The sequence below is a fragment of the Amborella trichopoda genome, chromosome 4 (genome assembly GCF_054954075.1).
Source record: "Amborella trichopoda isolate Santa Cruz 75 chromosome 4, AtrichopodaSantaCruz75HAP2 v2.0, whole genome shotgun sequence".
Lineage (NCBI taxonomy): Eukaryota > Viridiplantae > Streptophyta > Magnoliopsida > Amborellales > Amborellaceae > Amborella > Amborella trichopoda.
The window spans coordinates 26761542-26786367 of record NC_142339.1 but is presented as its reverse complement, the minus strand read 5'-3'; the positions used below and the strand labels follow the sequence as shown (position 1 = coordinate 26786367).

The 24826-nt window shown below is 36.3% G+C and overlaps 1 protein-coding gene across 8 annotated transcripts in view; it reads left to right on the top strand.

Moving 5' to 3' along the window:
- Positions 1-24826, top strand: part of LOC18424757 (Plasma-membrane choline transporter family protein) — a 46247-nt gene that overhangs the window by 8478 nt on the left and 12943 nt on the right. For 5 of the 8 annotated variants that reach the window (XR_016053434.1, XR_016053435.1, XR_016053436.1 and 2 more), the window contains exons 3-5: positions 20580-20763; positions 20883-21107; positions 21210-21326. Coding sequence is in view for 3 of the 8 variants with exons in the window: in XM_011630847.3 (XP_011629149.2) it covers positions 20580-20763; positions 20883-21107; positions 21210-21326 (526 nt within the window). In the remaining 5 variants the exon portion in view is untranslated. Of the gene's footprint in view, positions 1-20579; positions 20772-20882; positions 21108-21209; positions 21327-24826 lie in introns of all 8 variants that reach the window. The other 3 variants (XR_016053437.1, XR_016053438.1, XM_088863940.1) reach the window with 2 other exon arrangements.

The window sequence follows — 24826 nt, the reverse complement described above, 5'->3', positions numbered from 1 at the left end:
GATTAAGTCGAGCTACTAGAACTAGGGTTCTTAGACCTTTTAAACATTTGGGCCATGCCACTATGTGGCAGCACCCCTTAACAAGATGGGGATGGGCATACCCCTATCTATTCCCAACGTGGTGTGCACCACCCTAGAGAGGGGAGTAGAGAGATATATAGAGAGAGACGTCTGAAAATCAGATGCTGAGAATGAGAGTGGGACCCCCTTTATGTAGGCATGGATGGCCCTATTATACCTATCTCAATTAGGACTCAATTTACCCAAAGGATTTCCAAGTAATCTGTGAAGAAGAGAGAAATAAATCAGAGCCATCCATTTCTAAAATCGAGCTACCATGATTAGGAAGGAAAATCTAGGAACCTTTATCCCCTTAACCTTTTAGTTAGACTTGGAACTAGATCTCACATCCAATTCAAATTCAAAAATATTTCAGTGGAGCGATCCACCTAGGTGGGGCGTGTGGCCCATGTGGGCCCCCCACGTGTTGGATCTTGGCCCTTGATGCCCCCATATGGGTCCCACCTCGCCCTTATAATCCTTTAAAATATCATTTATGTTCTTTTAGAGTTTTAAGACTTAAATTAATTTGAAAAGATTTTGAAAAATATTTGAAAATCACAATAACATAAATGAAGCTGAAAATAATATTTTTAATGTTCTTAAAAATTCTAAAACACTTCGAAGTATCTTTCAAAGTGGATTGGTACCAGGGGGTCAAGAAAAGTGATTGGCAAGGCACTCCACCCGTGCTAGAAACCGTGATCGACAACTATCTTCTCAAATCAACCCAAAAGGACCCATGACTCACTGTCGTGGGCATATGCTCATGATTGACCTGTCAAAGATGACATATAAATGGTGGAACCACTGTCCTAGTATGTGGTTTTCAATTCCCTCCTATAAGCAAGTCATATACACATTATTATTTTGCGAAAGGGACTCTCTCTATGCACATGGACACACATCCCTTCAGAGGATTGCTTCCTAGAATGCAACTGTCATATGTACATGCTGTGTGGAAGTTTGTTTAGGGTTTGACCTTGCTTTCACAAGCCTACAAGTACGTGTAGGAGGCTAATAAACTCTTTCAGCCTACAAACTATCCCTGGATATATCTCTGATCTCACCAAAGGATGAATCTACGAAAACCCTCAATGATAGTGCGGCACCTGTGCCCAAGGGAAACAATTTTGTACATGACTCGGGCTATACATGCCTGACCTTAACTTAGTCATCCAACATACACTCCCACTTTCGTAGGCAAGGCCGGAAGCCTCAACGCATCCCATATTTTTTGGAAGCATGACACTTGTATTGATCCATACGAATCAGGGCATTTACACATCTTTCTTATTTCTACCCTGCTTTTTTCTTTCATAGCATCCAATCTTCTTGGACTTGATACTTGAGCTACCTTCGACATTATTATCCCTTCCATCCTATCCCCTTGTTGGCTGATGAAAATTCTTTTGAGAAGATGAATCTTGTAACCTTGCATAATTTAAATTCAGGTTACTCGTAATATAAATATATATAGATGTGTACCGCTACTACTATAGTAAGTTTCATAGCAACACTGGGAAATAAACAAAGAAAAAAAAATTGAGATTGGGAGAGAGGAAACATTATGTGCATTAGAGAGCAAAGAGGAAGAATAAAGGTAAGTGAAGGCGTCTATTTCTCTTCCTTTCTCTTTTTGAATATTTGTTTTCTCTTTTCCTATAACCATCTAATGTTTACCCACCAAAACCACCTAACCTTGTTGGGAGCTCATTGTTTGCAAAACCGGTCGGTTAGATCGGAACCGCCATGGTTCCGACTCCGGTTATGGCCGGTTCAGGGGTACTAGTAGCCTAGGGCATACTTGCAAAAAATTTTCGACCCAAACCCGGCCGGTTAGAGGTCAAACTGGCAATTTTTAAGTGAACCGGCCAGTTTTATGTTAACCGGTCCGGTTAGACGAGATAACGGCCGTTTTTTACGAAATAACGGTAATGAACCCGTTATAGCTGTTATTTCGAAATCGAGGCCGTTATTTGTAGCAGGCATTCTTGAATCCAAATTTTCACTTTTTTTATCTGTTTTCGTGCCTTTTTTTGTCCTTTTTCGTGATTTATTGCTGTAAATCACTATCTATAATCTATAAAACAAGAAATTTGGATTGAAACATAAAAAGAAAAAGAGTTTCTTAGATCAAAATGGCGGATTTTTTAGGTTTTTGAAAATTTCCGCCATTCTTTCAATAATTTCTTCAATACCTAATGGTTCTTGAAGAAATTTGGTGGTTTTGATAGATAATTGAATTATTCATCAGATTTATGTTTCAATTTGTTCAGAAAACCAAATATTATGGGTTGATTTTGGCTCGAAATGCTACTGCTCAAAAAACCTGTAGTTGATAAAAAAACACAGATTTTTTATCTATTTATTGGTCGTTTTTTATTAAATTGAGTTGTAGATTTTTATGATCAATGCTTGATCTCTCAAATAAAATAGGTATGTCTATTTATGATTGATTAAATGTTTTTATATGAATTTTTTCGTTGCACCATATCATGAAAATTTCAAGATCTGAAATTTCCGCCTTTTTTCAATTAAATTAAAAATACCGAATATGTTTTGATGAGATTTGGTGCGTTTGAAAGATGATCGAAGCCTTTGCAATACATGTATGTTTATTTGTTCGATTATCCAAACATTGAGGGTTGTTTCTTGCTCGAAATGTTGCTTAATTTTTGGGGTTTTTGAAAAATCCATTTTTCTAAAAAAAATATTTTGTTTAATAAAATTATGTTTTTTGATGAATACGGGAAGTGTTTTTCTATTTTTCTTAATAAAATTATTTTGAATAGATATATGATTTTTTAATAAAATTACTTTTTTTGATGCATATGGGAAGTGTTTTTCTATTTTGCTTAATAAAATTATTTTTAATAGAATTATGATTTTTTAATAAAATTACGTTTTTTGATGAATATGGGAAGTGTTTTTCTATTTTGCTTAATAAAATTATTCTTTTTGATAAAATGTTTTTTTGATGAAAGTGATTTTTCTTTTTGATAAGTGCATGATAATGTTGCTCGAGTTTTTTAAATTATGTTTTTTTAAGTGCATGATATAGTTATATTTGTAGTGATGGACATGAGACATTTTGTTTTTTTAAGTGCATGTAAAAATTTTGGTTGCCTTATGTACAATGAAACACTACTACGCCATCGTCTTGTATGTGTTTGGTTATTCTCTTTTACTTTTTCTTTTTTTTATCATTTTCTATCAAGGTTTTTGGAATGTTATGGAAAGAGTCTTTAAAAGATCAGCCGATTTTTTAAAAATCGGCCGACTAACTTGGGATCGGTCACTGGCCGATCCCAATCTGGCCGGATTCCAGAGAGAGAGAGAGAGAGAGAGAGAGTTTTACAAAGGTGATCTTAATTTCAAATCATCCCTTACATTTTGAGAAATTGATTTTTTTGAAAAAAATTCATTTTGCTTAGTAAAATTATGTTTTTTTATCAATATGGGAAGTTTTTTTCTATATTGCTTAATAAAATTATCTTTTAAATAAAATTATGTTTTTTAATAAAAAATTGTGTTTTTTGATGAATATGGGAACTGTTTTTCTATTTTGCTTAACAAAATTAATTTTTTTGATAAAATTATGGTTTTTTAATAAAATTATGTTTTATGATGAATATGGGAAGTTTTCCATTTGCTTAGTAAAATTATTTTTTGATAAAATTATGGTTTTTTAATAAAATTATGTTTTATGATAAATATGGGAAGTGTTTTTCTATTTCGCTTAATAAAATTATTTTTTGATCAAATTATTTGTTCTACTGTTCTTGTTTTTTGTTAAAGTCAATGCACAACACACTGATATGGATATGGTAGATACATATAATAACATATAAGAACAGTTGTACATTAATTTTTTGTTTTGTTGCATACCTTGATATGTACTTTTTGTGAAGTATGCCTTATTTAACTTCATCGAAAAAGTATTGTGTGAATTATGCTTTATCTAACTATATGGAAGCGATCCTTTCCATTTCTTGTCTTAATTAGTTGGCATTTTTATTTGATTTAATAGTATCAAGCTACTTTTGTTATTTGCAAAAAAGTGCATAAACTTTCATTCCTAATGTGAGCGATTTTTGTACAAAAGAAACTAGAAAGTTTTTCATGTAAGGTTTGGAATGAATATGTTAATTATTGGAAGAAGATGTTACATGACAAAAATATCTTCAAAAAATATCATAAGATATTTTCATGTACAGGACCATAGTATTCAAATATTAATTCATAAAAAGTTGTTTCAAATTTTTTTTTGTAAGATAATTATATGTAATAAGATATTATACACTTAATCTAAGTATTTCTATTTTTGTTTTTTTTTTGGGAGTTTTTGACCCATTTATTTTAAAAAAATCCACTTGACCGGTTATTCGGGTTAACCGCCCCGGTTAGTCCGGTTCCTGTTCAAACCGCTCTCAGCCCCATGTCCGGTTAACCGTTTCAGTTTGATTTTGCGAACATTATGTGAGCTTGTCCATAAACATTAGGTATAAAGTTTAAAAACTTTGTAATTCTCTCTCTCCCCTCAATGGGAAACTACCAAACCGCAAAATATTTTAAATTTCAAGTTTGAGGGTTGAATCAGCCTCTCTCTCCTCTCTCTCTCTTGTTGTATGTCAATGGTCAATGAAGGAGCTGATCCAAATCACACCCTTAAAATTCCATCCATTTCCTCCAAATGCATACTTTCGTTTGTATTATATGTCTACATGTTTTTGTCATTAATGTGTAGGAGCAGATTTTATAATCTAAAAGGGTATAAAGGTAATATATTATATTGTATGGGGTATTTATGTAATATCATATCCTAAAGTATAATATACAAAGTGAAATGAATTGGAGAAGTGGCCATGTGGAATTCAAGGGAGTCGATAACAAATTTTTCTCTTTACTTGTATTAGTATATATTAATTCCACTACCAAATGCCTCTTAAAACATTATTGTAAACAAGAAATTACAGTCAAGGATCTTTCTTTTATAGCCAAAATGACAAAATCCACGAACTGAATGCAAGCTTAAACTAACAATTCCAATACAAATAATGGGCTTGGAAATTGCAATAAAACTGAAGAACAATGATTTAAAATGAATGTAGAGAACCAAGATGACTAACTTGATTTTGCCCATGGTCACTCCCTTAAGACTTCGTACCCACACCCACACCTGATTACCTGACCAATGGCGCACTCTTATCCTATTGTCATGCGGAAATTTCTTAGTCAGGAAGCTTCCTTAGGCAATACCTTTCAAGTCTAAGGTTTTGAGAGCATAAAGAAAAGTAGGATTTCTTAGACCCCTTATCGACCTCTGTAGATCCCTTAATCAAAATAGGGAGGCACATGCCCCTCTTATTAACCATGCCACCTCTAGCTACCTAGGGTGGTGCATCCAGCCATTAGGGTCTAGATAGGGGAGAGAGAGAGAGAGAGAGAGAGAGAGTAGGGTGGAGTGGAGAAGAGAGGAGAGCGAGAGGCTAGAAGCTTGATATGTAGAGAATGGGAGAGGCCCCACTTTTTATAGCCTCTAACGGTCACTAGGTATGATTTATCCATTTAGGACTCGTCATCACCAATAGGATTTTAGGTAATCTTTGAGGTGAGAAAGAAACAAATTTGAGTCGTCCATTCCAAAAATAAGCTATTATGATTTATGAAAAATCTAGGATTATCCCCTAAATCTTTGACCCATATGTACTTCTAGTCAACCTAAGATAAGACCAATAAAAAACAAGTCTTCTACAACTTCCTCATCTCTCACAAGATTGTAGGAAGTCAAAGTCAAAAGATTTGGTCAAAGATTTGTAGAATAATTTTTTTAAAAAATATTATTTTGCTCCCACAAAATATAGACAAAAAATATTTTTCGAAGATTTCCTTAAGCTTTCTTACGAAAATAAACTCTTTTATTTTAAAATAATTTCAAGGTGAAGAGAAAGGGGGGCATCCCACGTTATATGTGACATGTGGGCCCCTGTGGGCTCTACGTGTCAGGGCTATATTCAAGGGCCCTAGATGTATTCCTACTGACCCCTCCATGATCTTAGAAATTATCTAAAATGCCCTTTGAGGGTTTTATATTGGCTCGTCAAAGCTTGCCAATAATAGTAGAACCATGGTCCCTGAATGCAGAATACTGGTTAATCCCCTTAAGAGTAAGTCACATGCATATATCACTATTGCGCAAAGGAGATATACATGTATCTCTTTTGTAAGGTTGCTTCTTATTATGCAGCTGTCGTGTTTACATGTCATGCAAATGTTTGTTAAGATTTCGCCCTTGCTCTCACATGCCTGCAGCTGCACACAGGAAACAACAAAGCTCACTTGCCAATAAACCATCCCTGGGTGCATCTCTCCAACCTTAACATGGGATGACCCTCTAAATACCCTCTATTGTAGTGCGTTATGCTTGGGGGAAAGGGTGTTGGACATGACCAGGGCCATAGATCGCCTAATCCTAGGTTATTCACTAACACATACTCCCATTGAAGTGTGCAAACTACCATAATTCTTATTTACATACTCTCACGGGCTTTAAAGGCCACAAACCCAAACATCTCCCACGTGGCCTTTGAGGGCCATACTTTCACTCCCTCTCAAGCTCATCCCATGTTCATGCTTGGCAAAATCGTAAAATCATTTTCCAACAATTCTTTTGTCAAAGCATTTGCGAACATAGTTTGTGGGGAGATAAGCCACCTCGATGTCTCTTGCTTGGGTTAGTTGCGAATGTGGTAATAGTTTGCCTTGATTTCTTGTGAAATCGTAGCTCTTTGGCTACACAAATTGTTGTTTAGCTATGACAAACAATTCTTACACACGACCACTATCACAAGCACAACTTGGTTATGTTGATTGAGTTAAGTTCATCAAGCGTGACTTCTTCCCACTATGCCTTTTCTGGATAAGTAATAGCTTCTTGGTAGGAACAAAATTCATGTAAGGGTTATCGTTCAATTCTCGTATAATATTCTTATAGGAAGGTGAAGAATTCAGATCTTTTCCTAATTCGGTTCCTTCTCCGAGGACAAGGGGGTTGAGGATCCTAGGCCTAGACTTGTGTCATTCATTATCTCATAGAAATAAACTTACTTATGAGTGGCATGTAACCTCAAGGAACTCTTTTGTCAAGGAAATGGGCATTCCTACTTCCTAGGACTGCCCCTATGTTAGGGTTGTAAAATTAGTTTCCCTTACCTTTCGTGGGTATCCTATGAAGATGGAATTAACAATCTTGGTTTTTAAGTTTGTCCTATTTTGATAGGGTATTAGGACATGGGTAGAGCATCCTCACACTACTAGGTGGTTAAGGGACGAAGCACAACCAGTGAAAATCTCATGAGTTAGTGGGATGGAATTTGTGGGAGTCTAGTTTAGAATATAACCGACTGTTAAAACTGCTTGCCCCCAAGAATCTGGGGAGAGCTTAGCATGGCCTATTGTGCTTCTCACCATTTCCATCAAGGTCTTATTCCGCCTCTTGGCTTCCCCATTCTATTGAGGAATGTACAACATAGTATATTGCTGAATGATACCATGCTGAGTTCAAAACTCTTTAAATAACCATGACGAATATTCTCCACCCCAATCGGTTTTAAGTACTTTTCTGGTTTGTTTAGGTTTCTACTTCAGTTTTATATGCTTTGAAACAATCTAGGGCTTCAGATTTTTTCCAATTACAAGTATACATAGTCAAAACGTGAGTTGTCATCAATGAAAGTGATAAAGTACCTCTTGCGGCCTTAGTGTCCGCATTCAAAGGTCCACAAATATCGTTATGGACAACTTCTAAAATGCTAGAAGTTCTTTGAGCTGTCGCAAAGGATTTTTTAATCAACTTTCTTTGAACACCTTTACAATCTCCGGTTAAGTCTCTATTGAAGTTTTTCAATGGTCCTTCTCCCATTAATCTCTCCATTCTCTTATGATTTATGTGCCCAAATCTCATATGTTAAATGAATGCATCATCATCATTATAACACGAGACATAGGAAATATAGTTCTTTATTGCAATTGAAAAGAAACCTTCTATAAGAAGAACATTCATGACTAATTCTTTCCCTAATTTCACTTCCACCATATTGCCAATAAAATTTGTGGAGTATCCTGCCTTAGCCATTTTAGAGACCAAAACCAAGTGCTTCCTCATGTCCAGAGAATAAAGAGTTTGCTTTAGGACATACTCTTTCCATTCTCCAACTGAAGAACATAATCTCCAATACCCAAGGTCTTGGATCCATGCTCTAAATTTGAATATGTTCGATCAACTTCTCTTTTCATCTTAGGTCCGAACATTGCTGCATTGCCATGGCTCCTCTAGTAAGGGAAGGAGTAGCATAATCAGCGTCGAGCTTTTGATGGATTTCTTTTGCAGTCTTCAGGGGCTCGTACTTGGGGGCATATCATCCATGGCCATGAGAAGGAGATGCTTAGCTTGGGTATTTTTGCGCTCCCACTAGCATAAGCATCCTTTATAGATTGCCTTTCATAAACTTTCTTCTTGGCTCAGGTGGATGGTTCTCAGTAAACATCTAGCTGAGTCCTTCAAAGAGGACACAACTAATTTTTCTCTTCTAACTTGCATAATTGTTCCCGTCGAATTTTCCCGATTTAATAAGTTCAGCCATAAAGCATTTTAGCTGCTATCTTTCTTGACTCAAGAATAAAAGAAAACTCCTAGAGTATGGCAGTAAAATATGACTGCTCTGATACTAATAAAAGAAGTAGCTATGTGGAATTCAAGGTAATAAAATAAAAGAATTTCTCTTTTTTATTAATAATACATCTGAATTACACTTACAAGTGCCATTAAACGTTGCTGTCAATAAGAAATAAAACTCTAAATTCAACCTAGGCTCTTCTTTTACTGCCAAATTAAATTGACAAAAGCTAGTGACTAGATACAAGCTTAAACTACGGATTTGAATACAAAGTGTTCTTGGAATTTTCAATACAACTAAAGAATAATGGCTTAAATAAACTTAGAGAGCTAGGAAGACTTTACCAGGGGCCACCCCCTTAGGACTTTGTGCACCCCACACCCGATTATGTGACCGATGACGTACTTTGATCTTGTTGGCCTGCTGAATTTTCTGAGCATTGATTAAAAAAGAGGTCTGCCCAGCATTTAGGCTGGTTAGGGGGGTCCTAGGCAGATCAACAAGCAGGCTGACCTTGGATGCCTGCCTAGTACCTCGCCTATGTTGGGATTTTGTGGCCATTTAAAGGCCTTATGAGAGCATGTAATGAAAGTTTATAATAGTATAATAATTAACTCCAGTGGGAGTATGGTTTAGAGGGGCCGAAGTTGGCAATAATGATGCCAAGGTTCAAACTAGGCTTGACGAGCTAGGCCAGGTTGAGTTCTAAAACCCTATTGCCTTGGGCATATAGTACAATCATAGAGGATTTGCAGGTTTAGCTCTTGATGAGGTCAGAAAGATACCTAGGGTGGTTGGCCAAGGGACTTCGTGACCCTTGTGCGCGATTGGTAGGCCTGAAGAGACAAGGGCCAAATCCTCATAATTACCTCCGCGTAGCATGTACATATGATAGTTGTACTGGGAAGCAGACACCATTGAGGGTGTGATATGTACATGTGCAAGAGATAGCCCCCATGTACCAGTTGGGATAAGTGTGCACAAGTTTGTATAACTTAGGCTTGTCCCCTAGCAGGGAATCTGTAATCCATAGACTAGGACTATGTTCTCATTACTAATTGGTTGACTTTGATAGTCCAATCATGAACTCCTGCGATGGGTTGTGGGTCATGAGAACTGTTAGGTCAGTTTGAGAAAGTGAGTGTGGCACATGGTCACTAGTAGAGAGATGGGGTGGCTCAGTATATTCACATTTCCTTAACATAGTTGGATCTAATTCCCATTAAAATAATTTTAAAATGATTAACTTTATGTTAAATGATTTTTGGAATATTAATATGGACTTTTAGAAAGGCTTGGAAATTTTATTTCATCAAAAATGATTTTGAATAACTAAAATTGATTTTTCAGGAATTTATAGATTTAGAGAGAAAAATAAAATGCCTATGGATTTCTAAAAATCATTTTATTAATTTTGAAATTTACTTAAGGTTGTGGGGGCCCAAAATTAATTGGGGCCCACCACATTAAGCCCATTTGAATGGGGCATGGGGCCACTAGAGTGTCACACCCCATTCCCTTGTATTCTCCCTATCTCTCTCTCATAAAATGGCTTGTTGAGGAAGCCATCTAGAAGGCATAGAACGACATGGATAATTGTTTTAAAAAAGAAAAGATTGAGATTGATTGAAAATCATATAACACAAATTGGAATGATATGACACTTATTCATAAAATGGATTTTTATGGTATTAGGTTAAGGAAACTGAGGAATACAGTTCTAGCACATTCCTTTTGATCATGATAGCTGATCTAAGGAATGAATGGCTAAGATCTCTTACCTCGCAGGTTACCTAAGATCTACGGTCAAGATTGAATATCCATTAGGATGGCTAACCCTAGATGCCAAAACCCTAGCAATTACATTAGAGATATTCTTTATGTGGGGGCCATTCTCTACCGCCTAATCTCTTATCTCTCTCTCTCTCTCTCTTCCTCCTAGGGTGGCACGCCACCCTTTCTCTACTCTCATCCTCTCTAGAGTAAGAAAGAAGGGGTATGCTCGTAGTAGATCAAAGAAAGGGGCATGCCCCAAGCTTATGAGGCAAAAGGAGGCCCTATCCCATATGCTTATTCTCTCATATTTGTGTAAAGGGTTTAACCAAGCTTCCCATTGGTGAGATTCAGTGATAGACCAAGATCCCACCATTGTTGTACGAAACCCAGTGTGGGCTATGCTAAGTCCATTGGAGGTAATCCTTTGGCAACTACTTTTATATTTTACTATCTTGTGCTTTCTTGTTCTCAATTTCCATTTATGTAATTTTGCTTGTGTAATAAAAGAAGTTTTAAAAAGTGGCAGAGAATCCTATTCTTGTTTTTGGTTATTTATTGAAGTTAAAATTGTAATTCTTAGACATATGTAAGTGTGTTCTAGCCGGTATTATAAAAGAAAGAAAGAAAAATTTTGAACTATACATACTTGGCCAGATCACATCGTCCTCGTTCAGCCTAGGCGGGCGCCCAGCATACCTGGGCGGGTGCCTATGAAATTGTGTCCGCCTAGGTGCAAAACTACCTATCGGGAGGGGTATTTTTTATTTGTATTTTGTTTGGATTATAAAAATGCATAAAAATGCATTTTTAATACAAATTCTAGACCTAAACAAGGATTACTAGACACCCCTTTCCCTCTTTTGAACCTAGGAGGCACAGGTTCTAGCTGCCGCCTAGGCCCCCGGTGACCTAGACCATCCAGCCGCCTAGGCGCTGCCCAACACTTTTTTGGAACACTGTTTTTGAGTTGAGAAACTTCCTTTAGACAATATCATTCAAGTCTAGGCTTTTGAGCATAAAACAAAACTAGGGTTTCTTAGACCCCTCTTGAACCTTTGTAGGGCATACTGCAAGTGGCATCTCCCTTAGTCAAAATAGGGTTGGGTGTACCCCTCTTATTGACGTATGGGTGGTGTGCCACCTCTAGCTATTTAGGGTGGTACGGGCCACCCCTAATCTAGAGAGGAGAGATAGATAGAGAGAGTAGGGTGGCATGGACGAGAGAGAGAGAGAGAGAGAGAGAGAGAGAGAGAGAGGCTAGATGCTTGATGTGTAGAGAATGGGAGAGGGCCCCCCTCTATAGGGCCACCAAGGGGGGATAGGGATGCCTTATCTAATTATGACTTATCATGACCAATAGGATTTTAGGTAATCTGCAAAGGTGAAAGAGAAACAAATATGAGCTATCCATCCAAAAAATCAGCCATCATGATTTAGGGTGGAATCTGGGGACCTTATCCCTTGAATATTTGACTCCTATCTACTTTTAGTCAACCTAAGATAAGAGCAATCTAAAACAGGTCCTCTAGAATTCCTTACCTCTTACAAGATTGTAGGAAGTCAAAATCAAAAGATTTGGTCAAAGATTAGAAGAATATTCTCAAAAATCTAATTATTCTTATGCTCCCACAAAATAAGGATGCAAAATCCTTTTCAAAGATTTCCTGAAGCTTTTCTAATTAAAACCAAACTCATTTATTTCAACATAATTTCAAGGTGAGCGAGAAAGGGGGATGTCCCACTTTAGGTGTGATGTGTAGGCCCCTGTGGGCTCCATGTGTCACAAATGTGGGTATGGTGGACATGTGGGGTTGGATCCAAGGCCCCACATGTGTCCCTAATGCCCCCTCCACAACCTAGGAATTATCTAGAATGCCCTTTATGGCTTTTTACTAATGCAAATGATTTGAAAAAATTTCTGAAAAAATGTCTAAAATTCATTGAAACATTTCTTAAGTTTGTAGCCGAAATATCTGGAAGTCGATTGGTACTAATGGATCAAGAAAAGTAACTGTTAGGGCACTCCACTTAACCTAGTAACAATGATCCTCGACTATCTTCTTCAAACAACCCAACGAAACCCATGATCCAGAATCCCATTCAAGGGCTAATGATTGGCTTGTCAAAGTTGGCCAACAAACAGTGGAACTACGGTCCCGGAATGTAGATTATAGGTTCCCCCCCCTTAAGAGTAAGTGACACTTACATATCACTATATTGCAAGGGGGACTCTGTCTATGCACATGTATGTGGCCGTTTACAGGGTTGCTTCCCGGTTTATGGTTACCATGTGTATATGCCGTACGGTAGTTTGTTGAGGATTTAGCCCTCGTGCTCAAAGGCCTGCAACTACATATAAGAGACCACGAAGCTCTCCTGCCTTACTTGTATGTCCACCTCTCCTCTACATTAAATTTTTCATTTACTTATTCTATACGTAATCTCTCTCTTCTCTTTTGTCGATCTCTCATATAAGAAAAAAGATCCATTACCTCTTCAAAATTAGTCTTCATAAAAGATCTATGAAACTCATTACTCAGAAAAGGGGGCTTGAAATTACATATATTTTTTAAAATATTTGTGCCATTCTAGGGCTCTTCCTCTAAGTCTTCATTTCTTCCAGAACTTGTTTCTGAATAATTAACACCAACAAATTTCCTTACATGAAAGTGCCAAATCTTGTGTTTCTTTTGGGTCACTTGGATGGATCTGATCCCATGCCAATTAAACAAACTCATAGAGAGAAAGAGTTGAGAATGGGGTTTGACAAGATGGTATCTAGTGAAAAGCCTGCATAAAGCACGTGGTTATAGTACGATCCAGCACTGTTGCATATATTACATCCATTTTGTCTCGAGAAGTGCTGCTTGGGATTACACATGACAGTAGTGCGTATAACTATAGAATTGTCTACATGAGACTTATCCCCTGTGAGTTTTGTATTAAGGCCCATTAGCTCTTGGTTGTTTTATGGACCTCAGTTATTTTCGAGTACTCATGATCCTATAGTATTCCCAATTTTGGTTGGAGTATTGAGCTTTATGTGGTTTAGAGAGGTACGTGACAGGTCATGGTGCGCGGGCTCCTTGATTAGCTGCTCTATGTACTTAAAGCAGGCTGGAAGACTGTTTTAGACGACTCTGGGACTCTAGTGTTTATAGGTACTGAATTAAAACATACAGGGCATTAACATCTTATGCTGGCTGAAGATGTTCTTTTGTTTAAGCCTACTGCAAAGTTTTCCCTAGTTTCTCACAAACAATGGATTCTCAGAGAAATAACTGAAGTCTGCAATTTTATTAAATCTGCTATGAATCTGCAAAAAATTGTCCAAACTGAGGTTACTTTATCTCAATGACTCTTGGGAGAATTGGGAGGTGAGGCAGGGTTCGGAATTTATCTTGAATTATAATTATGGATCTTGGGAATACAATTTTTCTTTGATATACGTTCGTTAGGATTATGATGTCGGTCTCAAGATTTGACTGGGCAGAATCCCTGCAACGAGCTAGGACTTGGGGACTGACATTAATTTTATCCTGATTTGGTGATTTGGAATTTGATTTGAAGCTTGCAAACTGGGAATTCTTGAGCCAGGTAGATTTTTGGAATGTCCCATGTTCGACTCCTAAGTTTTTTACCATTAACCGAAGACCTAAATGAAAACAAGTATTCTGCTGAACTTGGATTTATCCTTAATGAGTAGTTTCTGGTTTGGGGAAATTCAGAAATGTCTGGCGGGGTTTTATTGGATTGTGTATCTCGGTTGGGAGTAGAATTCATAGGAATGTTTATATTATCTAATATATAAATTTCTAGCTCATTTTGAAATCTTTTAGATGACTATTAGTGAGAGTCGTAGTATGAGTCGTAGAATACATTTAATGTTTTTATTAATATTTATTTTTTGATTGGACAGTTGAATCTTTTTATAACTCCATTACGATCGTCAATTGGCCATATGTATATAGTTGAGTTTGGCATGGGCATGCAAGTTGTTTCTCTAGATGCATTGCCTCTTATCTTCCTTCTGTTTTTCCTATTGCCATCTGAAACATTTATAAATACATGCTTAGAGGTGAGCTGCTATATAAATAAAGCAATTTGTTGGAACCAATGGTTTAAAAAGCGGATCGGTGACCCGGATCGGGCACCTCAAAAATCGATCCGGATCGGCAAATCAGGTGAATCGGTCAGAATAAAGCTTCAAAAAAATCCGAAAAAATTAAACGAATCATCAATATTAGCAGGCGTCTGACTACACCCAAATCCCTGAGTGTTAGTGTTTTGTTGTGTTCTCAATCCAAAATCCCCGAAGCTTGTCCATCTTCATGCTCACCTACATTGTCGTGCTCATCCCTACATTGTTGCTGTTGGGACTCGATATGTGAATAATATGGCTGGGATAGGGTGGCCTCAGAATCATCGTCTCTTTCATTTTCTCTTAGATCCCCTTCCCACTCTCCCTCATTAGGTGCAATATCACCGACATCACTGATGAATTGTGGATATGTTGGCTGGCTGCTTCCTCTTTCATGCTGCTCATCACCTTCTTCAAGATCTTCCTCACCGATAGCCTCAAGGAATGCTCTCTTGTGCAACACTGACTCTTCCTCTTCTACTACCCATTGGTCTGCTGTGTTTGTGATAAATATTGTGTCTAAGTCTATCGACCCATAGTCTTCAAGCTTCCTTCTTATTTGTCGCTCTCGGAGGTTTAAATTATAATGAACGTACACTAGTTTATGAAGCTTCTCAGAAGCAAGTCGATTCCTCCTAGTAGTGTGCAACCATTAGAACGTACTCCAGTTGTGCTTACAGCCAGTAGCAGAACATGTCTGGGAGAGCACCTTGATTGCTATCCTCTTTAGGTGAGGTGCATCAGTACTATATATCTCCCACCATTCAGCTGGATTAAAATGCAAAAAACACTGTTAGGGCAAGAACAATTCATAAGATTAAATATATAAATGAACAAAATATTAGCGAGGGGATAACTGGATCAATCATAGTTCGAGAATTCCTGGCAAGTCTAATTCCGAAGGATCCTATAGCATCCCTATACATAGCAAGCTAAAACAAATATATTACGTTTTAGTACATTATTCCTCACAAATATAACAACTCAATGAAGTTCTTACCTAAACATTATATAATACCTCTTGTATTGCTGCTATTTGGTTTCGATGGCTTCTCTCCAACCTTGCAATAATGTATCTGACCCCTTCCATAATCTTGTAGGGATATTCAGGTGTCAAATAGAAAAATTTTGGGTTGAAGTAATAACCTACAAAATATATAAATAGAAAAATGTCATTTACAATTTCATAAAAAAATGATTTAAAATGAAACATTGTAATGATATAAATATATATTTACCAGCATAATGAATTGGACGTCTAAATTTGGTGTTCCACCTCCTTTCTATAATCTCGATCACTTTGCTAGCAAAACTACACTTCTCCCTAATAGCTGATTTCGCCCTCTCAATACCTTCATAAAGGATACCCATGGTAGCTTTCTTGTCAGCATCCACCATTCTTAATACCGTGACCAAAGGGGCAGTGGCCTCTACAACACTAGAACATCGAGACCAGAACTGCCTATTTGAGACTATGTTGTCCACTTTTATACCGGTATTGGATTTCGAGAGGCGGTCATTTAACCACTCTTCACAGGTAAACAATCTCTTTAATGCACCTTCAGATTCTCGAATGGAGTCCACAGCTAAGTAATCGGTTGCAAAACGGGTTATGGCAGGCCTGATTATCTCTTTTTTCTTAGAGTGTTCTCTAAACAGAAATAAAATTTTAGAGTGGTTGTATATAAATCTCGACACCAACCTTGCTTCCTCTAGAGTCTCCTTCACAATTTTGATCTCACCGATCTCCTCTAACATAAGATCGATGTTGTGTGCAGCACACGGGGTCCATACTAGATGCTTCCTCTTATCCATCAACTTGCTGCCCGCAGAAACACGTGCACGCGCATTGTCCGTAATAAACTGGACTACATGCTTATCTCCCACCTCTTCCACTATCTGATCATATAGTCGTACGTAGAAGTTTGTATCCTTCTTCGTCCTTGATACTTCTTTGCTAAACAAAAAAGCTGTATCTTTTTGGGGAATAGGCCAAGAAGTTTAAAAACTTTTGCTAACTTTATTCAACCAACCATCACTCATGAGAGTAATGCCTGTCCTTGGCCAACTCTGTTTATATTCTTCAATCCACTTTGTAACTTTCTCCACCTCTTCATTTAATATTGGCCCACTGAGCTCATATGCCGTCGGGGGTTTTACCCCAGGCCCGACTCTTTGGATTGTACTGACTATAGGTGAAAAATATGGGCTATTGGCTGCGTCAAAGGGAATCACTTTATCATAGAACCATTTACCAACATATCTCCCCAACATGTTTCTTGAACTTTTATCCATGTCTTTTAGGGTCATTTGTTGTGACTTAGGCTTTGAGAGAAATGGGTCTTTACGACCATGACCTGCAATACTGGCACTCCTAGGTAACCTAGAAACAATTTCTTCAACATTTGATTCTCCTTGATACATATTGCCACCAACCCCTCCATACATATTTGAGTTGGCCCCGCCATACATGCTTGAGCTTGGCCCGCCATGCATGTCTGAGCTAGGCCCACCATGCATGTCTGAGCTAGACCCATCGGGCATTCTAAACCCACGTTCCCTCTGATATTGTTCATGTAAACTCAATCTTGTGGCCATGTTCAGGTCATTAGTATATTGCTCTTGTAGATCATTATTATATTGCTCTTCTGTATCATTCCTGCTTGATGGCGTATATAAACTAGCTATCTTCTCATTCATCGTATGCTTAACAATTTTTTTACCTTTGTTAGCATTAAGAATTGCCGCCATCTGTTTTTTTACATTACTAGGGACACTAGTGCATGCAGAAACCCCTGCCAAGTGTTGCTTGAACCTATGTACCCCACTACTTATCACTCTTTGACAGTAATTACAAATAATTGTCTTTTTTGTTGAGATCAAGTCTGACCCCATGTTGCCATGCAGGGTCTTCTGCAGATCTTGACATGATTCAATTGTTTTAAGATGTAAAAAGTTAAAAATTAGCCTGACAGTTCAACAAGAAAAATAATCACCATGTATAGTGATAATAAGTTGGGGTAGTTCATGTAGTCATATTTGTTGTTATTTGTTATTGCAAAATACCTCTATTGACAATAATATTTTCGTACATATCAATTACAAACATTCAGGATAATATAATACAAAATGCAAGCTCCAAACATGGCTACAACTCAATTATTAAGAAAATACATTTTTTGCATTAAAAAATTTATAATAAAAACAATTCTTCACAGAGCCACCTAACATCAGTCATTCCAACTAAAAAATGCATTAACAACAGATTAAAAAAATACAGTTTTGCATTAAAAATATAATAACATGCATTTTTTTGCATAAGTAATCTATCAACATACAATTTTTTCAACAAAAACTTTAACAATAAAAATTTTAAATATGGTTTCATACCTCATGATAATTAAAACTTTGTCACGAATTTCACATCTTTTCGGAAAATCATCATTTTTCAAAATATTAGATCATGGAAAAAAAAAAAAAAGTACAGCAAACTCAAACAATAAAAATAAAAAATTGGGTTTAATACATTATGATAATCAAAACTTTATCACGATTTTCACATCTTTTCGTAAAATCATCATTTTTCAAAAAATTCGATCATGGATAAAAAATAAATAAAAAAAAGAGTACAACAAATTTTCAAAAAATTCGATCATGGATTACAAAAAAAAATTCGATCATGGACTAAAATAAAAAATTAAAACATTTTCAAAAAATTCGATCATTGATTACAAAAAAAAATTCGATCATGGACTAAAAAAAAAAATCACAAATTTTCAAAAAATTCGATCATGGATTACAAAAAAAAAATCACAAATTTTCAAAAAATTCGATCATTGATTACAAAAAAAAATTCAATCACGGATTAAAAAAAAAAAATCACAAATTTTCAAAAAAATCGATCATGGATTAAAAGAAAAAAAATCACAAATTTTCAAAAAATTCGATCATGGATTAAAATAAAAAAATCACAAATTTTCAAAAAATTCGATCATAGATTACAAAAAAAAATTTTATCATGGATTAAAAAAAAAAAATCACAAATTTTCAAAAAATTCGTTCATGGATTAAAAAAAAAAATCACAAATTTTCAAAATAGTTGATCATTGATTACAAAAAAAAAATCGATCATGGATTAACAAAAAAAAATCACAAATTCTCAAAAAAATCGATCATGGATTAAAAAAAAAAAATCACAAATTTTCAAAAAATTCGATCATGGATTAAAAAAAAAAAATCACAAATTTTAAAGAAATTCGATCATAGATTACAAAAAAAAATTTGATCATGGATTAAAAAAAAAAAATCACAAATTTTCAAAAGATTCAATCATGGATTACAAAAAATTCGATCATGGACTACAAAAAATTCGATCATTGATTACAAAAAATTCGATCATGGATTACATAAAATTCGATCATGGATTACAAAAAATTCAATCATGGATTACATAAAATTCGATCATGGATTACAAAAAAACAAAAAAATAAAAAATTCGATCATGGATTACAATAAAAGAAAAAAACAATTCGATCATGGATTACAAAAAATTCGATCATGGATTACAAAAAACTCTATCATGGGTTACAAAAAGAACAAAAAACAAAAAATTCGATCATGGATTACAAAAAAAAAGACAAACATTTCGATCATGGATTACAAAAAATTCGATCATGGATTACAAAAAATTCTATCATGGGTTAGAAAAAAAAAAAAAAAAACTCTGTTCTTCACAGAGCCATCTTACATAAGGCATTTTAACTAAAAAATCCACCTCTAAGTGAATAAATTACATCCAATTGAGTACATTTTCTGATAAACAACAATATAAGGAATCAAAACCCTAAATTTTGAACACATTATCATCAATAAATCAAATCAAATCGATTAAATTGAGCAAAAAAAGAAAACGCAGTTCTTTTCTTCACAGACAACAGTCATTGAATCTAAAAAATGAAGCTCAAATTGAATAAATCAGATCAAATTGAATACATTTAATTACAAACAACACTATAACGATTAAAAACGCTAGAAATCTAACACATTATTTGTAATATATCATGAACAAAAAATCGAAAGGCGGAAAAAAAAAAAAAAACAGCAGAAATTTTTTTCCACAGACATCACTGTGTTCATCTAAAAATTCATGCTGTAATTGACCAAATTACATAAAATTGAATATGGTAAATCATAATAGACACAATAAAGATTAAAAACCCTACAAATTGAACTCATTATCTTCAAAATATGCAGTGAAATTAATCATATGGCGGAAAAAAAAAAACCCAAACTTCTTACCTGGTTTTGTGAACCCGAGCCTTCAATCGCCAAATAACTCTGTTTTTCTCAACGATTATCTCAAATTCGTAACAGAAGGTTTTGATGAATAACTTTATGATCAAAATGCCTACAAATTTTGACAGATTCATGCCCTATTTGGCATGAAACACAAGGAAAGGCGGAAACCCTAAAAATGCAACTTTCGTGATCCAAAAACACAAAATTTCTCAACCATTTAATCCGTGAAAAATCTGAATAAAGTTGTTTAAAGCTCGCATATTAGATCACATGCCAAAAAAAACAAGAAAAATGATCAAAAAATGTCAAATTTTGAAGAATCCCGTGAAGAACACTGTGCAGCCCGTGTTCTTCACGGGACTCACTGAGTCCGTACAGTGAATTGGCGAGTCACTGTACAGACTCGCCCGGTTCTCTCTAGAACCGGGCGATTCTCGGTTTTTCGTGTGATTCGAGACGCTACTGTCGATTCCCGAGTCGAACCGGGCGAGTCCAGTTCGACTCGGCGGTTTTTTAAACACTGGTTGGAACTAATCCATGTTTTTGGTGGCAATATCGAAAAAAGTGGGTGGCAATGGTTGGTGCTTAGAAAAATTTTTGTTTTACACCTAATTTATCAAAAACAGGTTTCCGTTCACAATGTTGGTTTTGCAAAAAGGCGTCAAGATGGTTTGGAACGTTCCTGAGGTTATGAGGGTTACCTATGCATTTATGGGATTAATGCTCGTGTGGTTCGCAATTTGGTCTTTTGGAGTATCTGGTGTGGTTGCTTCAAGCATAGGTGATGGTGGCTGCTGGTGGCTTCTTGGGGTGAGCTGGCAAGTTTTCTAATTTCTTCCATTGATTTAAGATTCCAACAATTGCATTCGTAGTATTGTATTGTAGCATACCCACCAATTTACTCACAAGTTTCTATATTTCACATACAGGTACTCTCAATCAGTTTGTTTTGGACAGGTGCTGTTCTTTGTAACACTGTCCATGTGGTAGTATCTGGTATGGTTGTTCTAGTTCTCTTAAACGGTGGTCAAGGATCATCATCAATGCCACCAAAGCCATTGCTAAGGACTCTGCAACATGCTTTGACTACATCTCTGGGTAGCATCTGCTATGGATCTCTTTTCACTGCTGCCATCCGAACATTGAGATGGGAGGTATTTTAAAGCCATAATTATATTTATTAGCTCTATTTAGTTATCTATTATTGGTCTTGACTCTTGATATTGGCAATTCACACATTTTGGCATTTTCTATAGATCCGTGGGTTTCGATCGAAAATTGGCAACAATGAGTGTTTGCTCTGCTGTGTAGACTTCTTATTTAATCTTGTTGAGACACTTGTTCGCTTCTTCAACAAATATGCATATGTTCAGGTAGTGCACACTACATATCTACATTCTTTCCTTTGTTTCTGGAGAGGTTAAGATTTACTATGAATAAAATTGAAGAGTTTCAATTTTCATCTTTCATTTCACAATTTTTTTGGAGCACAGTCACATTTACATCAAGATTGCTTAATGTTCAAGAACTATTTACCCTACTGTGTAACCCTATTTTTGTTAAATACTTGCTACTTAACTCGCATCTTAACGTTCCCAATAATGACGAATTACATAAATTGTTTGAAACATACATGATGTTTATGCAAACATGACATCAAGCTGCTCAGGGCAGGGGAATTCTCATTTGAGCCATCAAACTTTGTTGAGGGATCACCCCTTACTGATATGCAAACCTATGAAGATCTCCAAGAACATTGATGGCAACTTATGGGGCTCCTGCTCTTGCATAAATTTCAATGTAGCCTTTAACTATCTCCTCTCTGGCATTAATCATGCCTCTAACCTTGTTCCTATTTGAAATAAAGCAGCATGAAGATTTATGCAATGCCGATTGTTTCATGACATAATTTTGCTTTAATGTTTTTAAATCTATAATGTGTACAAGTTCATCATTAATCTTCAAGGACTAAAACAAATAAACTAATTATTTTGTTTATTCATTTGCCTAGTGTACTTTCGTTCATGTAAGATTGTGGATTCCCAGATTTGATGATTCTCTTGACCTCAGTATAGCATGATGTCTTTTGTGTCTGCACTATATTTTCAGGGAGTGGAGTTTGTACTCTTGGTAGTTTTCCCTCTTTCTCGCTGGGTTGGTAATATCTCTCCATGCAACTGGGAGATGAGGAGTTGCAGCATATATACTTGTAAAATTCGCCATATACACTTTTCCACTTATAATGAGTGGCATGCAGGTCTACACCTTGAGGGATAACCCAATGCACAGCCCACCCACCAGCTAGGTCTCACCCCTCTCCACTTGCAGTAACCCTTGTACACATGAGCATCTCTATGTTTAACTTCTTCCCACAAATATGTCAACTATTTTACCCTCTATTGGTCCCTTCATCGTTACTGTTATATATGCAACATCAATCAAAATAATTAAGGTACAAACACATCTTAGCTTCAAGGTTAATGTGTCACAAATTATCCTACCAGTTCCATGTGTCATAGCTGAAAAGGAGTGGCTACGTAGGATTCCAGGGGTGTAAATTCAAAACTTTTCTCTTTTTCCATTATTAATAACTGGTAATTCTACTTAAAATGCCAAAATTACAGAGTGGATGCATAAGATAAAACCTACTACATGCTATGGATCTTTAACTCTTACTGCCTCAAGAAGAATATATATAAAACTTTTATTCATGAACTGATCTCAGTTACAATGCAAATTCCAATACACATAGGATTTCTAATTCATGTAGGAATCCCAGTCTGAATAGGAATCATAATTCAAATAGGAATCCTAACACAAATAGGAATTGAGAACAAATTGGTCTGAGCTTTGCTTAGGATCACCCCCATAGGACATGGGACACCCCACACCCGATTACCAGGCAGATGGCACACTGGTCCTTGGCCCTTCTTGAGTCCTCCTAATCTAGGAAGCACTTATGGTGATACCCTTTCACAGAATTGTGGCTTGAGCATGAAACTGAAAACAATAGGTATCCTTTCAACCCAAAACTAGGGCATGCCACAATGTGGCACCACCTCCAACCACAAGACCTAACTGGGCTAGGAGTACTCTCCTCTCAGGCTAGCCAGGGTGGTGTGAAACCTCTATGGTCGTACCTTACTAGGGGAGTGCCTAACCTTAGAGAGAGAGAGAGGAAGCTAGAGAGAGAAAGATTGAGAGAGGTGGGGAGTAGAGGATAGAGGAGAGAGAGAGTCCAGAAAAGCATATGGTGGGTATACCATCTTCTAATAAGACTCGAATTTGACTAGGGAATCCTACGTAATATGTGAGAGGAAGAAATGATTAAATTTGAGTCATCCATTCTTTAGATTAGCCATCATGATCAAAGAGGAATCCTTGAACCATTATCCCTCAGATCCTTGACCCATATCTGCATCTATTGAAACTAGAATTAGACCTTCCATAATCCCATATAATTAGGATTCTCTCATAGTAAACACTTCTAATTTATGTTGGGGTCTGTAACCTTTAAAGCCCATGAGAGCATGTAAAATAATGAATTGTACTTGGTTATATAATTCAGTGAGAGTGTGTATTGGTTAATTGACCCAATGTTAGGCGATCTATGGTCTAGGACATGTCTAAAACCCTCTTTTGGTCATATGGAACTACTGTAGAGGGTTTTTAGAGTGTTATCCCTTGTTGAGGTCCGAGAGATACCCATGGGAAATTTATAGGCTAGGAGAGCTTCGTGATCTCCTTTGTGCAGATATAGGCCTGTAAGTGTGATGGCCAAATCCACAACAAACTTTCACACGACATCTATATGTGACAACCACATACTGGGATGCAATCCTACAAAAAGGTACGTGTACATGTGCATAGAGAATGCCCCCCTTCAACTATAATGATATGTGTGTGTGACTTACAACCAATAATCTACATTCCAATACCATGGTTCCATTATTTATTGGTCAGATTTGATGAGCTAATCATGAGCTCCTACAGGAGACTGTGCATCATTGCTCTCGTTAGGTTGGTTTGAAAAGATGGTCATGGACCATGGTTACTGGGTTGGGTAGAGTGCCCTGATAGTCACTTTTCTTGAGCCATGGGTATCAATTCACTATTAGAATTTTTCTTTTCAATATTAGAGATGATTCTATGAATTTTAGAATTTTTTGCAATTTTTAAAATCATTTTCAGCAATGAAAAACCTGAAAGGATGTTTTTGCAATTTCCAAAAATCTCTAAGGCAATGTGGGAGAGGGAGCCAAGGTCCTAGATCCACATGTTGCGGTCCCACATGGGTGTGGGACTTGGGGCCCTCATTGCCCACATGTCCTATCCTAGTGAGGATTTCCATGTCCTCGTTGGGTCATGGTTCATTGCAAACCAATCTGAAAAAAATAATCATATATAGCTTCACATAAGAATTAGGATATAATATAATTATTTATGGGCAAGCTTTCTGTGCTTCTTCTACGACATCAAACTTATATACTTCCCCTTATCCAACCCTCCATTCTAAATGGAGGCCTAAGATTGCCCCAATCACAATGTCACGTCTCTATGCTATTTTATTTTTAATTTTTTTCTATAAATATTTTGACACCAAATTTTGGACATCCAATCCTCTATTAAACTCGCACTAGCGAAAAATATAAAAAAAAAATATTTCTAATAAAATAAAATGACCAAAACACCCCTGAAAGTTTCAAGGGGTATTTTGGTCATTATATTTATCAAAACAATATTTTTAATATTTTTTATAGGTGCGCCCCAATGAGAAGATGACACCTACCAAATTTCATATTCATACAATTTGTATAAAAAAACTAAAAATAAAATACTTTGAGACGTCGGATCTAAGATCAAAAGGTGATTG